The 16,396-nt window shown below is 48.3% G+C and overlaps 1 protein-coding gene across 1 annotated transcript in view; it reads right to left on the minus strand.

Annotated features, from left to right (window-relative positions):
- LOC147105410 (uncharacterized) overlaps window positions 1–16,146 on the minus strand; it is a gene marked incomplete at its 5' end in the record, with an annotated part of 278,987 nt that extends 262,841 nt beyond the window's left edge. The window contains 4 exons of the mRNA XM_086011725.1: window positions 2,406–2,590; window positions 9,539–9,634; window positions 12,846–12,936; window positions 15,998–16,146. Coding sequence (XP_085867851.1) covers window positions 2,406–2,590; window positions 9,539–9,634; window positions 12,846–12,936; window positions 15,998–16,146 — 521 coding nt within the window. The remainder of the gene's footprint in view (window positions 1–2,405; window positions 2,591–9,538; window positions 9,635–12,845; window positions 12,937–15,997) is intronic.
- Between the last annotated feature and the right edge of the window lie 250 nt (window positions 16,147–16,396).

The raw sequence follows: 16,396 nt of genomic DNA on the forward strand, positions 1-16,396 counted from the left end.
GCACAGTGTGCGGGATGTGTGCACCGTGTGTGGGGAGTGTGCACGGTGTGCGGGGAGTGTGCACGGTGTGCGGGGAGAGTGCACGGTGTGCGGGGTGTGCGCACGGTGTGCGGGGTGTGTGTACGGTGTGCGGGGAGTGTGCACGGTGTGCGGGGTGTGCGCACGGTGTGCGGGGTGTGTGTACGGTGTGCGGGGAGTGTACACGGTGTGCGTGGCGTGTGCATGGTATGCGGGGAGTGTGCACGGTGTGCGGGGAGTGTGCACTTTGTACGGGGAGTGTGCACAGTGTGCAGGGAGAGTGCACGGTGTGCGGGGTGTGTGCACGGTGTGCTGGGTGTTTTCACGGTGTGAGGCGAGCATGCATGGTGTGCGGGGAGTGTGCATGGTGTGCGGGGAGTATGCACGGTATGCGGGGAGTGTTCACATTGTGCAGGGTGTGTGCACGGTATGCGGGGAGTGTTCACAGTGTGCAGGGAGTGTGCACGGTATGCGGGGATTGTTCACAGTGTGCAGGGAGTGTGCACGGTGTGCGGGGAGTGTTCACAGTGTGCAGGGAGTGTGCACGGTATGCGGGGAGAGTGCACGGTGTGCGGGGTGTGTGCACGGTGTGCGGAGTGTGTGCACGGTGTGCGGGGAGTGTACACGGTGTGCGTGGCATGTGCACGGTGTGCGGGGAGTGTGCACGGTGTGCGGGGCGTGTGCATGGTATGCGGGGAGTGTGCACGGTGTGCGGGGAGTGTGCACTTTGTACGGGAAGTGTGCACGGTGTGCAGGGAGTGTGCACGGTGTGCCGGGTGTGTGCACGGTGCGCAGGGAGTGTGCACAGTGTGCGGGGAGTGTATATGGTGTGCGGGGAGTGTGCATGGTGTGCCGGGTGTGTGTACGGTGCGCAGGGAGTGTGCACAGTGTGCGGGGCGTGTGCGCGGTGTGCGGGGAGTGTGCACGGTGTACACGCTTTGTGCGGGGTGTGTGCACGGTGTACGTGGAGTGTGCACTGTGTACAGGAAGTGTGCAGGGTATGCGGGGATTGTGCACGGTGTGCGGGCTGTGTGCACGGTGTGCGGGGAGTGTGCACGGTGTGTGGGCTGTGTGCACGGTGTGCGGGGAGTGTGCACTGTGTAGGGGGAGTGTGCAGGGTGTGCGGGGTGTGTGCACGGTGTGAGGGCTGTGAGCATGGTGTGCGGGGAGTGTGCACGGTGTGCGAGGAGTGTGCTCGGAGTGCAGGGAGTGTGCACGGTGTGCGGGGAGTGTGTACAGTGTCATGGGTGTGTGCACGGTGTGTGCATGGTGTGCGACGTATGTGCACGGTGTGCGGGGAGTGTGCACGGTGTGCCGCTTGTGCACAGTGTGCGGGAAGTGTGCACGCTGTGTGGGGAGTGTGCACGGTGTGCGGGATGTGTGCACGGTGTGTGGGGAGTGTGCACGGTGTGCGGGGAGTGTGCCTGGTGTGCGGGGAGAGTGCACGGTGTGCGGGGTGTGTGCACGGTGTGCGGGGAGTGTGCACTTTGTACGGGGAGTGTGCACGGTGTGCGGGGAGAGTGCACGGTGTGCGGGGTGTGTGCACGGTGTGCTGGGTGTTTTCACGGTAAGAGGCGAGCATGCATGGTGTGCGGGGAGTGTGCATGGTGTGCGGGAAGTATGCACGGTATGCGGGGAGTGTTCACAGTGTGCAGGGAGTGTGCACGGTATGCGGGGAGTGTTCACAGTGTGCAGGGAGTGTGCACGGTGTGCGGGGAGTGTTCACAGTGGGCAGGGAGTGTGCACGGTATGCGGGGAGTGTTCACAGTGTGCGGGGAGTGTGCACGGTGTGCGGGGAGTGTGCACGGTGTGCAAGGCGTGTGCACAGTGTGCGGGGCGTGTGCGGGGTGTGCGCATGGTGTGTGGGGAGTGTGCACGGTGTGCGGGGAGTGTGCACGGTGTGCGGGGAGTGTGTGCGGTGTGCGGGGAGTGCACCCGGTCTGCAGGGAGTGCGCACGGTGTGCGGGGAGTGCGCACGGTGTGCTGGGTGTGTGCAAGGTGTGCAGGGAGTGTGCACGGTGTGCGGGGTGTGTGCACAGTGTGCGGGGAGTGTGCACGGTGTGCGGGGAGTGAGCACGGTGTGCGGGGAGTATGCACGGTGTGCGGGTTGTGTGCACAGTGTGCAGGGAGTGTGCACGGTGTGCGGGGTGTGGGCATGGTGTGCGGGGAGTCTGCACGGTGTTCGGGTTGTGTGCACGGTGTGCGGGGAGTGTGCACGGTGTGCGGGGTGTGTGCACGGTGTGCGAGGAGTGTGCACAGTGTGCGGGGAGTGTGCACGGTGTGCGGGGAGTGTGCACGGTGTGCGGGGAGTGTGCACGGTGTGCGGGGTGTGTGCACTGTGTGCGGGGCGTGTCCATGGTGTGCGGGCTGTGTACAGGGTCTCTTACCCTTCTTTCTCCTCTCGTTGAGCTGCTTCCTCCTCTTGGACCACCTGCCGATCCTGGGCCTCCTGCAGCTCCTGTTGGATCTGCTCCAGACTCGTCTCCAGCTCCTGATTGGTCAGATTGAGCTTGAGGTTCTCAGTGCTGGTCTCGTCCTGTTTGCTGCGCAGAGAGACAAGCTCCGCCTCCAACTGGAAGGGACGAAATCAACAACTGAGATAAAGCCTGGGGATGATGACACCTTACCTAAGATCTTGGGATCATATGATGAATAACTCCCTTCATCGCAATTGTTCGCATTGCTCCAGAAATGAGCCAATCTCTGGGCGTCAGCCACACATCTGTTGTAGTTGTTGGTCAGCCTCTCGGTAAAGGATGATTCCTGCCCTAAGTCAGATATTACAATCCACAGTCCACACTCAGTGCCCTCAGCTATGTCTGATTCGGTTTTCCTGCCTCTGAGATGTACCCTTTCCGTGTCCCGAAACAGTTGCTTTTCATTCTACCACAGCAGATCTGTCGAGACCAGTCTCACAACTCCAGTAACGACCGTGTTGCAGCACTGCTTCATCTGAATGCCTCACTTAATGAATAACAATTGTTACCTTAAGCACAAAATAAGACAGAAATACAGAGCCACTGACAGCACTGAACAAATGCGAAACCCAACAACCCCTATATCAGACCAACACAGTGTATCTATACACCAACAACCCCTATATCAGACCAACACCGTGTATCTATACACCAACAACCCCTACATCAGACCAACACCGTGTATCTATACACCAACAACCCCTATATCAGACCAACACCGTGTATCTATACACCAACAACCCCTATATCAGACCAACACCGTGTATCTATACACCAACAACCCCTATATCAGACCAACACCGTGTATCTGTACACCAACAACACCTATATCAGACCAACACCATGTATCTATACACCAACAACCCCTATATCAGACCAACACCGTGTATCTATACACCAACAACCCCTATATCAGACCAACACCGTGTATCTATACACCAACAACCCCTATATCAGACAAACACAGTGTATCTATACACCAACAACCCCTGTATCAGACCAACACCGTGTATCTATACACCAACAACCCCTATATCAGACCAACACCGTGTATCTGTACACCAACAACCCGTATATCAGACCAACACCGTGTATCTATACACCAACAACCCCTATATCAGACCAACACAGTGTATCTATACACCAACAACCCCTATATCAGACCAACACCATGTATCTATACACCAACAACCGCTATATCAGACCAACACCGTGTATCTATACACCAACAACCCCTATATCAGACCAACACCGTGTATCTATACACCAACAACCCCTATATCAGACCAACACAGTGTATCTATACACCAACAACCCCTATATCAGACCAACACCATGTATCTATATACCAACAACCCCTATATCAGACCAACACCGTGTATCTATACACCAACAACCCCTATATCAGACCAACACCGTGTATCTATACACCAACAACCCCTATATCAGACCAACACCGTGTATCTATACACCAACAACCCCTATATCAGACCAACACCATGTATCTATACACCAACAACCCCTATATCAGACCAACACAGTGTATCTATACACCAACAACCCCTATATCAGACCAACACCGTGTATCTATACACCAACAACCCCTATATCAGACCAACACAGTGTATCTATACACCAACAACCCCTATATCAGACCAACACAGTGTATCTATATACCAACAACCCCTATATCAGACCAACACCATGTATCTATACACCAACAACCCCTATATCAGACCAACACCATGTATCTATATACCAACAACCCCTATATCAGACCAACACCGTGTATCTATACACCAACAACCCCTATATCAGACCAACACCATGTATCTATATACCAACAACCCCTATATCAGACCAACACCATGTATCTATATACCAACAACCCCTATATCAGACCAACACCATGTATCTATACACCAACAACCCGTATATCAGACCAACACAGTGTATCTATACACCAACAACCCCTATATCAGACCAACACCATGTATCTATACACCAACAACCCCTATATCAGACCAACACAGTGTATCTATATACCAACAACCCCTATATCAGACCAACACCATGTATCTATATACCAACAACCCCTATATCAGACCAACACCATGTATCTATACACCAACAACCCGTATATCAGACCAACACAGTGTATCTATACACCAACAACCCCTATATCAGACCAACACCATGTATCTATACACCAACAACCCCTATATCAGACCAACACCATGTATCTATATACCAACAACCCCTATATCAGACCAACACCATGTATCTATACACCAACAACCCGTATATCAGACCAACACAGTGTATCTATACACCAACAACCCCTATATCAGACCAACACCGTGTATCTATACACCAACAACCCCTATATCAGACCAACACCGTGTATCTATACACCAACAACCCCTATATCAGACCAACACAGTGTATCTATACACCAACAACCCCTATATCAGACCAACATCGTGTATCTATACACCAACAACCCCTATATCAGACCAACACAGTGTATCTATACACCAACAACCCCTATATCAGACCAACACCGTGTAACTATACACCAACAACCCCTATATCAGACCAACACAGTGTATCTATACACCAACAACCCCTATATCAGACCAACACCATGTATCTATATACCAACAACCCATATATCAGACCAACACCGTGTATCTATACACCAACAACCCCTATATCAGACCAACACCGTGTATCTATACACCAACAACCCCTATATCAGACCAACACCGTGTATCTATACACCAACAACCCCTATATCAGACCAACACAGTGTATCTATACACCAACAACCCCTATATCAGACCAACACCATGTATCTATACACCAACAACCCCTATATCAGACCAACACAGTGTATCTATACACCAACAACCCCTATATCAGACCAACACCGTGTATCTATACACCAACAACCCCTATATCAGACCAACACCATGTATCTATATACCAACAACCCCTATATCAGACCAACACCGTGTATCTGTACACCAACAACTCCTATATCAGACCAACACCGTGTATCTATATACCAACAACCCCTATATCAGACCAACACCGTGTATCTATATACCAACAACCCCTATATCAGACCAACACCGTGTATCTATATACCAACAACCCCTATATCAGACCAACACCGTGTATCTATACACCAACAACCCCTATATCAGACCAACACAGTGTATCTGTACACCAACAACCCCTATATCAGACCAACACCGTGTATCTGTACACCAACAACCCCTATATCAGACCAACACAGTGTATCTATACACCAACAACCCCTATATCAGACCAACACCGTGCATCTATACACCAACAACCCCTATATCAGACCAACACAGTGTATCTATACACCAACAACCCCTATATCAGACCAACACCATGTATCTATACACCAACAACTCCTATATCAGACCAACACCGTGTATCTATACACCAACAACCCCTATATCAGACCAACACAGTGTATCTATACACCAACAACCCCTATATCAGACCAACACCTTTTATCTATACACCAACAACCCCTATATCAGACCAACACCGTGTATCTATACACCAACAACCCCTATATCAGACCAACACAGTGTATCTGTACACCAACAACCCCTATATCAGACCAACACAGTGTATCTATACACCAACAACCCCTATATCAGACCAACACAGTGTATCTATACACCAACAACCCCTATATCAGACCAACACCGTGTATCTATACACCAACAACCCCTATATCAGACCAACACAGTGTATCTATACACCAACAACCCCTATATCAGACCAACACCGTGTATCTATACACCAACAACCCCTATATCAGACCAACACAGTGTATCTGTGCACCAACAACCCCTATATCAGACCAACACAGTGTATCTATACACCAACAACCCCTATATCAGACCAACACAGTGTATCTATACACCAACAACCCCTATATCAGACCAACACCGTGTATCTATACACCAACAACTCCTATATCAGACCAACACCGTGTATCTATATACCAACAACCCCTATATCAGACCAACACCGTGTATCTGTACACCAACAACCCCTATATCAGACCAACACCGCGTATCTATACACCAACAACCCCTATATCAGACCAACACCGTGTATCTATATACCAACAACCCCTATATCAGACCAACACAGTGTATCTATACACCAACAACCCCTATATCAGACCAACACAGTGTATCTATACACCAACAACCCCTATATCAGACCAACACCGTGTATCTATACACCAACAACTCCTATATCAGACCAACACCGTGTATCTATACACCAACAACCCCTATATCAGACCAACACCGTGTATCTATACACCAACAACCCCTATATCCGACCAACACCGTGTATCTATACACCAACAACCCCTATATCAGACCAACACCATGTATCTATACACCAACAACCCCTATATCAGACCAACACCGTGTATCTATATACCAACAACCCCTATATCAGACCAACACAGTGTATCTATACACCAACAACCCCTATATCAGACCAACACCGTGTATCTATATACCAACAACCCCTATATCAGACCAACACCGTGTATCTATACACCAACAACCCCTATATCAGACCAACACCATGTATCTGTACACCAACAACCCCTATATCAGACCAACACCATGTATCTATACACCAACAACCCCTATATCAGACCAACACAGTATATCTATACACCAACAACCCCTATATCAGACCAACACCATGTATCTATACACCAACAACCCCTATATCAGACCAACACAGTGTATCTATACACCAACAACCCCTATATCAGACCAACACCGTGTATCTATACACCAACAACCCCTATATCAGACCAACACCATGTATCTATACACCAACAACCCCTATATCAGACCAACACCGTGTATCTATACACCAACAACCCCTATATCAGACCAACACCATGTAACTATACACCAACAACCCCTATATCAGACCAACACAGTGTATCTATACACCAACAACCCCTATATCAGACCAACACCGTGTATCTATACACCAACAACCCCTATATCAGACCAACACCGTGTATCTATATACCAACAACCCCTATATCAGACCAACACCGTGTATCTATACACCAACAACCCCTATATCAGACCAACACCGTGTATCTATACACCAACAACCCCTATATCAGACCAACACAGTGTATCTATACACCAACAACCCCTATATCAGACCAACACCGTGTATCTGTACACCAACAACCCGTATATCAGACCAACACCGTGTATCTATACACCAACAACCCCTATATCAGACCAACACCGTGTATCTATACACCAACAACCCCTATATCAGACCAACACCATGTATCTATACACCAACAACCCCTATATCAGACCAACACAGTGTATCTATACACCAACAACCCCTATATCAGACCAACACAGTGTATCTATACACCAACAACCCCTATATCAGACCAACACCGTGTATCTATGCACCAACAACCCCTATATCAGACCAACACCGTGTATCTATACACCAACAACCCCTATATCAGACCAACACAGTGTATCTATACACCAACAACCCCTATATCAGACCAACACAGTGTATCTATACACCAACAACCCCTATATCAGACCAACACAGTGTATCTATACACCAACAACCCCTATATCAGACCAACACCGTGTATCTATACACCAACAACCCCTATATCAGACCAACACCGTGTATCTATACACCAACAACCCCTATATCAGACCAACACAGTGTATCTATACACCAACAACCCCTATATCAGACCAACACCGTGTATCTATACACCAACAACCCCTATATCAGACCAACACCGTGTATCTATACACCAACAACCCCTATATCAGACCAACACCGTGTATCTATACACCAACAACCCCTATATCAGACCAACACAGTGTATCTATACACCAACAACCCCTATATCAGTCACTTTTATAACAAAGCAGATAATTTAATGAGAGTCTCTCCATATCTCCGGGTGTCCAAGTCAAAGATATCCGGAACCTAACCTAATGAGCTTTCCCTCCATTTCCATGCCTATTTCTTTCAGTTACATTCCGCTGCTCCTATCTGATTGCAGTATCTTTAATCAGCTTTTGTCTTTTTAATGCCTTTTTGCAGTTTGACCTTCCTGTTGTGCACTGTCAAACATCCCACTTTTATATCTAAAACAAAACCATTCACAGTCTATTAGATTGACTGGGATATAAAAAGGTGCAATAGGAATTGGCAGCCTGTTTAAACTCTGCCCGGATTGCTTTTGCATTGTCTTCAATAATGCAGTGTAAAACGGCCGGCCGGTTTGCTCTCGGCTGTTTTGCACTACCGTCCCAGATGGTGTTTCTTGGGCAAGGTGCCGCGGAGTAATAAGCATGTACAACTCGCTACTACAGGGAGTAGTTGAGGCCACTAGCATGGATGCATTTAAGGGGAAGCTAAATCAGCACATGGGGGAGAAAGGAATCGAAGATTATGCTGATAGGATTAGATGAGGTAAGGTGGGAGGAGGATGGTGTGGAGCACAAACATCGGCACCGACCAGTTGGGTCGCATGGCCTGTTTCTGTGCTGTAAATTCGATGTAATTCTTTGTATGTAAGTCTATGAATTCATATCCCATTCGCTCCTCTTTGCACTCCAATTAGCAGCTTGGAGACCTGGTATTTTTTTACTGTTCCCCTCTTGCCCGCTTTGTTTTGGGTCAGTCCGCCTCTCCTCCTTTTCTGCTTGTCAAGAAGATTCGTGACCTGTTCTTTAAAGCTACTGTTTCTCTTGCAGCTGCTGATGGAGACGTGTGTATCTCCAATATTTTGGGTCTTCACTTCAGATTTTCCAGCGGGTCCCGATTTAGCAATGTACCAGAGGCCTGGTCTCGAGGAGGTGGGTCCAGAGTGGGCAGATATTGCTCTTGTGGAGGGGGCTGTTTAACATGTGTCAGGGGGTAGCACCTGGGACACACAGCTGGCTTACCTGTGTCCGTGTCCGCACCAGATGCTGCACTTCTTCCTGTTTGCTGTCTACTTCCTTCTGTAATTCCTGGCTCTGAACATGGAGCCTCGCAACATTCTAAAAGAACAGAAAGAACTGTGCCATGAGGGGAATACGTTTTCTCTCTCTGTCCAGGGATGTGGCAGTGCAGTGGTTATGCTACTGGACTAAGAATCCAGTAGAACGTGACTTCAAATCTCACCATGGCTGTTTGAGAATTTGAAAAAACTCTGGAAGTAAAGAGCTGGTCTCAGTAAAAGTGAGCATAAAGCTGTTGGATTGTCATTAAAACCAAACTGCTTCACTGGTTTCCTTTAGGGAAGGAAATCTGCCACCCCTCCCCGGTCTGGCCTATTTGCGACTCCATGTCCCAACCAACGTAGTTGGCTCTTAGTTGCCCTCTGAAGTGGCCTGCCAAGGCATGAATCAGGCCGTTCAAGAAGGCCCACCACCACCTTCTCAGTACATCTAGGGATGGGCAATAAATGCCGGCCATGCCCGTGATGCCCACATCCCCAGATTCAATTTTTTTAAAAGCTGGTGTGGCTGTGTGGAGTACTGTGATAGAAATACATGGAAGTTACAACACGGAGACAGGCCATTCGGCCCAACCAATCCGTGTCGCATTTACCCTCCGGGCAAGCAAGTAGTTCTAATCACATTTACCCGCGCTGTTTCCATATCCCTTCAATCCCTTATCCTTCATCCACCTATCCAATGCATTAACCTATAGATTTCTTGGCGGCCATTTGGAGACGGCCTTAGAGCAGCAGGAAGCTGCATTAAGTGACCTGAAGCAGTTGAAGCTAGAACTGGGGACAGTGGGGTAACTGAGACAAATGCAGAGCAGCTGGGAGAGAGCAGGAAAAGCCGTGCTGATGGGAAAGTACCCAGGGTCAGGGAGAATCCACTCCATGTGGTCGGTGAGTCCTGGTTACAATGTTCACCCACCCTTCAGGGCTATCCAGCTGTGACTGACATTCCTGTGCTATCACTCTATAAGCTGTGAGTTTCCCTGTATTCAGGTGCGACTTATTGTACCAGTTAGATCACAAGAACATAAGAATTAGGAGCAGGAGTCGGCCATTCGGCCCCTCGAGCCTGCTCCACCATTCAATAAGATCATGGCTGATCTTTTCCCTCATCTCCACTTTCCTGCACTATCCCCATATCCCATGATTCCCTTAATATCCAAAAATCTATCGATCTCTGCCTTGAATATACTCAACGACTGAGCCTCCACTGCCCACTGGGGCAGAGAATTCCAAAGATTCACCGCCCTCTGAGTGAAGGAATTTCTCCTCATCTCAGTCCTGAATGGCCGACCCCTTATTCTGAGACTTAGTCACTTCCCAAAGTAACTGTAGGAACGTGGAGTTAGCTGTATTGACACAACACATTAAATCCCTTTTATGCTACTTTGGTTTTTTTACCAGAACATTTGCAAACACGAATAAAGACTAGCCTTTTATTTGCCTTTAGAAACATCCATGGGCCGTGCCTTTAAGAACTGTCCCTTTAATAGAAATCATTTAAGGCAACGGTTACGACTTCAGCAGAAAATGCTGGAAACACTCAGCAGGCCAGGCAGCATCTATTGGGAGAGAGAAACAGAGTTAACATTTCAGGTCTGGGACCCTTCGTCGGAACTGGAAAAAGTTAGAGATGTAACAAGTTTTAAACAGGTGCAGAGGCAGCGAAAGGGGGAGGGGAGGAAAGAATAAAAGGAGCGGCCTGTGATAGGGTGGAAGACAGGAGTGGTTAAATGCTGCAAGTGGGGATGGCAGAATCATCAACAGCTGCCGTATGAAACAATAGGAACAGGGGCAGAGGTTATAGTCTGAAATAGTTCAACTCAGTGTTGAGTCCAGAAGGCTGCAGAGTGCCTAATCGAAAGATGAGGTGCTGTTCCTCGAGCTTACGCTGAGCTTCCGTGGAACAATGTAAGAGGCCGAGGGCGGTGAGGTCTGAGTGGGAATGGAGCGGAGAATGAAAGTGACAGGCGACCGGAAGCTCGGGGTCACCCTTACGGACTGAACGGAGGTGTTCTGCAAAGCAGTCACCCAATCTGTGTTTGGTCTCCCCAATGTAGAGGAGACCGCACCGTGAGCAGCGAATACAGTATACTAGATTGCGAGAAGTACAAGTAAATCACTGTTTCACCTGGAAGGGGTGTTTGGGGCCCTGGACAGTGGGAAGGGGGGAGGTATAGGGGCAGGTGTTACATCTCCTGCGCTTGTACGGGAAGGTGCCGGGCAAAGGGGAAGGGGTGCTGGGGGTGATAGAGGAGTGGACTAGGGTGTCTCGGAGGGAGCGGTCCCTGCGGAATGCTGAAAGGGGAGGGGAGGGGAAGATGCGTTGGGTGGTGGGATCACGCTGGAGGTGGCGGAAATGGCGGAGGATGATCTGTTGAATGTGGAGGCTGGTTTACTTGTACTTCTCGCAATCTATTATACTGTATTCGCTGCTCACGGTGCGATCTCCTCTACATTGGGGAGACCCAACACAGATTGGGCGACCGCTTTGCGGAACACCTCCGTTCAGTCCGTAAGGGTGACCCCGAGCTTCCAGTCGCCTATCATTTCATTCTCCGCTCCACTCCCACTCTGACCTCTCTGTCCTCGGCCTCTTACACTGTTCCAATGAAGCTCAACGTAAGCTCGAGGAACAGCACCTCATCTTTCGATTAGGCACTTTACAGCCTTCTGGACTCAACACTGAGTTGAACTATTTCAGACTATAACCTCTGCCCCTGCTCCTATTGTTTCATACGGCAGCTGTTGATGATTCTGCCATCCCTATTTGCAGCATTTAACCACTCCTGTCTTCCACCCTATCACAGGCCATTCCTTTTATTCTTTCCTCCCCTCCCCCTTTCCCTGCCTCTGCACCTGTTTAAAACTTGTTACATCTCTAACTTTTTCCAGTTCTGACGAAGGGTCCCAGACCTGAAACGTTAACTCTGTTTCTCTCTCCACGGATGCTGCCTGACCTGCTGAGTGTTTCCAGCTTTCCAGCATCCGCAGTATTTTGCTAGTGTGTAGTTATGACTTCAGCATTGGCTTCAGCTAATTTGGACCAATTGGATCTCGGAACACAGAGCTCCATTGTTGGCTTCTGTTAATGGACCAATTGGATCTGAGATCATTGACAGACAGACTCAAGCCATTTATTGAATGTGGTAGACGTCCGTATATACCAGCCCCTGGTAAATCCCTCAGGCTGGGGGTGAGCTGAAGCTTACACACCTGTTCGTTCAAAGCTCAGCCTGACAGCTTGCAATACTCACTTCACTCTCAATCCTTTCCTTCTCATTGTTGATCTGAAGCTCCATCTCCTCATAGAGTCTCTGCACCTCTGCATTGTGTTCCATCATCCTCCTGAGGCAGAAGAATAGACATCAGTTCTGGGCAGGGGATCCCAGCTCCTGGCAGCCTCACCAATGGTGAGCTTTAGGTTGTTAACAGCACAGTTTTGAGCAGATTTTCTGATTACTGTAGCAAATAGTTACAGGGATGGGTGACGAGATCATTTCCTGAATCCACGATCTTATCACACTTCCAGGCTTTGTGACACAGTGACATGTTTCAATGTGAGATGCATCATCAAGTCACAGTGCATGGCAAGCAGAGGCAAAATGCTTCCAAATGCTTTTTTATTTTCCCTTTAAGGCCTTCCTTAAGGACCAATGCAGCAAAGGGGATGTCTAATTCAGGCTGGGAATTTCCTCACAGCTGTTCTCGCTCCACCACCATCACTTCCACAGGCAGAGACCCATACCCACGGGCATGGACAGGAGCGCTGGATGGGCATCCCTCAACATGTGAACAGGAGGCGGCCATTGAGCCCCTGGAGCCTGTTCCGCCATTCAATGAGATCATGGCTGATCTGTGACTTAACTCCATACACCCGCCTTTGGCCCATATCCCTTAATACCATTGGTTAACAAAAATCCATCAATCCCAGGTTTAAAATTAACAACTGACCTAGCATTAATTGCCGTTTGCAGAAGAATGTTCCAAACTTCTCCCACCCTTTGTGTGTAGAAGTGTTTCCTAACTTCACTCCTGACAGGTCTGGCTCTCATTTTTAGACCTGCCCCTAGTCCGAGACTCCCCAACCAGCGGAAATAGTTTCTCTCTCTCGACCCTATCTGTTCCCCTTAATATCTTGAAAACTTTGATCAAATTACCACTTAACCTTCTAAATTCTAGGGAATACAACCCTAGTTTGTGTAATCTCTCCTCGTAACTTAACCCCTGGAGTCCGGGTATCTGGTAAACCTGCGCTGCACTCCCTCCAAGGCCAGTCTATCCTTCCTAAGGTGTGGTGCCCAGAACTGCTCCCAGTGCTCCAGGTGTGGTCTAACCAGGGCTTTGTACAGCTGCAGCGTAACTTCTACCCACTTGTACTCTAGTCCTCTCGATATAAAGGCCAGCATTCCATCAGCCTGTTTGATTATTTTCTGTCCATGACATTTTAATGCTCGATGTACCTGGACCCCCCCAAGTCTCTTTGGACCCCCACTGTTTCTAGCTTTTAACCATTTCAAACGTACTCTGATCTATCCCTTTAATTCCAAAGTTGATGACCTCACACTTGCCTATATTGAAATCCATTTGCCACAGTTTTGCCCATTCACTTAATCTATTAATATCTCTTTGTAATTTTATGCTTCCATCCACACTGCCTACAATGCCCTTGTGTCACTGGCAACCTTGGCTATGTGGCTCTCTATCCCAACATCTAAGGTGTTAATAAATACTGTGGATAGTTGAGGCCCCAACACAGATCCCTGCGAGACACCACTAGTCACATCCTGCCAATTAGAGAACCTGCTCATTATCCCGACTGCCTGTCTCCTGCCGCTCAGCCAATTTCCCAACCAGCTCAATAATTTGCCATCAATTCCATGAGCTTCGACTTTAGCCAAAAGTCTGATGTGTGGGACTTTATCGAATGCCTTCTGGAAGTTCCTTCCTTCCTTCTCCTTCTTTCCTTCTGTCTGATCTGATTGGTAGAGAGTAGGACTGGAGCACACCAGACAAAGGAGCTCAGTTAGAGGGAACCCCTGCAGCCTCCGGACTCCGCTCCTTCCTGTTAACGGATCTGATTGGTTGATACTGACCACCTCCAATCAGTGGAAAAGCTGAGTTTCCTTGTGAAAAGCGAGCAAGGTGGCTCGTGGGTTGCAACGCTGTCCACTTAAACCGCTGGTGGTTGTCATGTATCCTGGTGATCAGTGTGAGACAGTGGTGATTCTGTGACCTCTGTATTAGCATATAGTTAACAGAATGGAAGGGGGTTACTTTCAGTATAAAGTACTTGTCAAGTGTTTTGCATGTTTAGGCTAGATATTTCCTTGGGTTCATTGTCACTGGTCACTCCCATAAGTGGGCTGTGCGTTCCTTATGATCTGAAGTGCACCTTTCCCTGCCCAATAGCTAAGTAAATGTTAGTGAGACCCATGCATCATAACAGAGAACCTTTGCTCTGTACACCAGCTACTGAAATGTATCATATGCCACCACATGATTCTCCCCTCTTTGAAAAGTGGATAAAATTTACACTCTATCAGACCAACACTCGGGATCTGAACCAACAGATGATTTGTGTAAATAAAACAGGTTAAGGAAAAGTGCACCTAAAATAATAAATATGCCACTCGCTTTCTCTCTAAACATCGCCTTGTGAATCGTGCCACAGCCTCGAACTGACCGAGGTCCTCTGCTGGTCAGTGCAACACTTAAAAACACACAGCTGACAGTGACTGTAGACTGTCCCTGACAGGCCTGCCTATAGAAGTATGGTGGCAGCTCCTTTGAAGTTTTACTAAAAGGCAGCGAATGACTGCATCTCATAATTATATGAGAGCAATAGTGATCCACAGAAGGCTGCTTATCTCAATAATATTGAATGGATGGCCAACCTTTCACAATGGCAAGGAAAGACGGTGATTGAATCTGATGGCTCCTGCTAATTAAACAGCTACCTCGATTAGATCACCTTTCAACCTTCTTAACTCAAGGGAATACAAGCCAAGTTTATGCACCGTGGCCTCACAATTTAACCCTTTAAGTTCTCGTATCATTCTGGTGAATCTGCGCTGCACCCTCTCAAAGGCCAATATATCCTTCCCAAGGTGCGGGGCCTAGAACTGAATTTAGTACATCAGATGGAGTCTGAATAAGACTCTGTACAACTGAAGCATCATTTCCTCCCCTTTGTATTGCAGACCTCTTCAGATAATGGCTAATATTCTATTCGACTTTTTGATTACTTTGTACCTGCGCACTAACATTGAGTGATGTGTGTGTACTTGTGTAGCCCTGGAGTTGAACAGTTCATCCAATCAGTGTACAAGTAACCTGATGAGAATAGCAGTGCTGGAGGAGTAGGCTGAGATGGGGCAAGTCCGAATGCTGGGGTCGCATTACTCACTTTTTTAGGGTGCGTTCCAGGTCCTCCTTCTCACTTTGAGCCTTCTGAATCTGAGCGGTCACTTTGGACAGGAAATCCTCCAGGTTCCCGAGCAGGTTGGGCTCATCACGTCGGAGCTGGACCCACAGCTTCCATATCTCCAACTTACTGAGCGAGAGAAAGAGAGAGAGAATGAGAGAGAGAGAATGAGAGAGAATGAGAGAGAGAGAGAGAGAATGAGAGAGAGAGAGAGAGAGAGAATGAGAGAGAGAATGAGAGAGAGAGAGAGAGAGAGAATGAGAGAGAGAATGAGGGAGAGAGAGAGAGAGAATGAGAGAGAGAGAGAGAATGAGAGAGAGAATGAGAGAGAGAATAAGAGAGAGAATGAGAGAGAGAGAATGAGAGAGAGAATAAGAGAGA

Source organism: Somniosus microcephalus, chromosome 18, assembly GCF_052327205.1.
Source record: "Somniosus microcephalus isolate GS21.2 chromosome 18, FLI_Smic_1.0, whole genome shotgun sequence".
NCBI classification, from domain to species: Eukaryota; Metazoa; Chordata; class Chondrichthyes; order Squaliformes; family Somniosidae; genus Somniosus; species Somniosus microcephalus.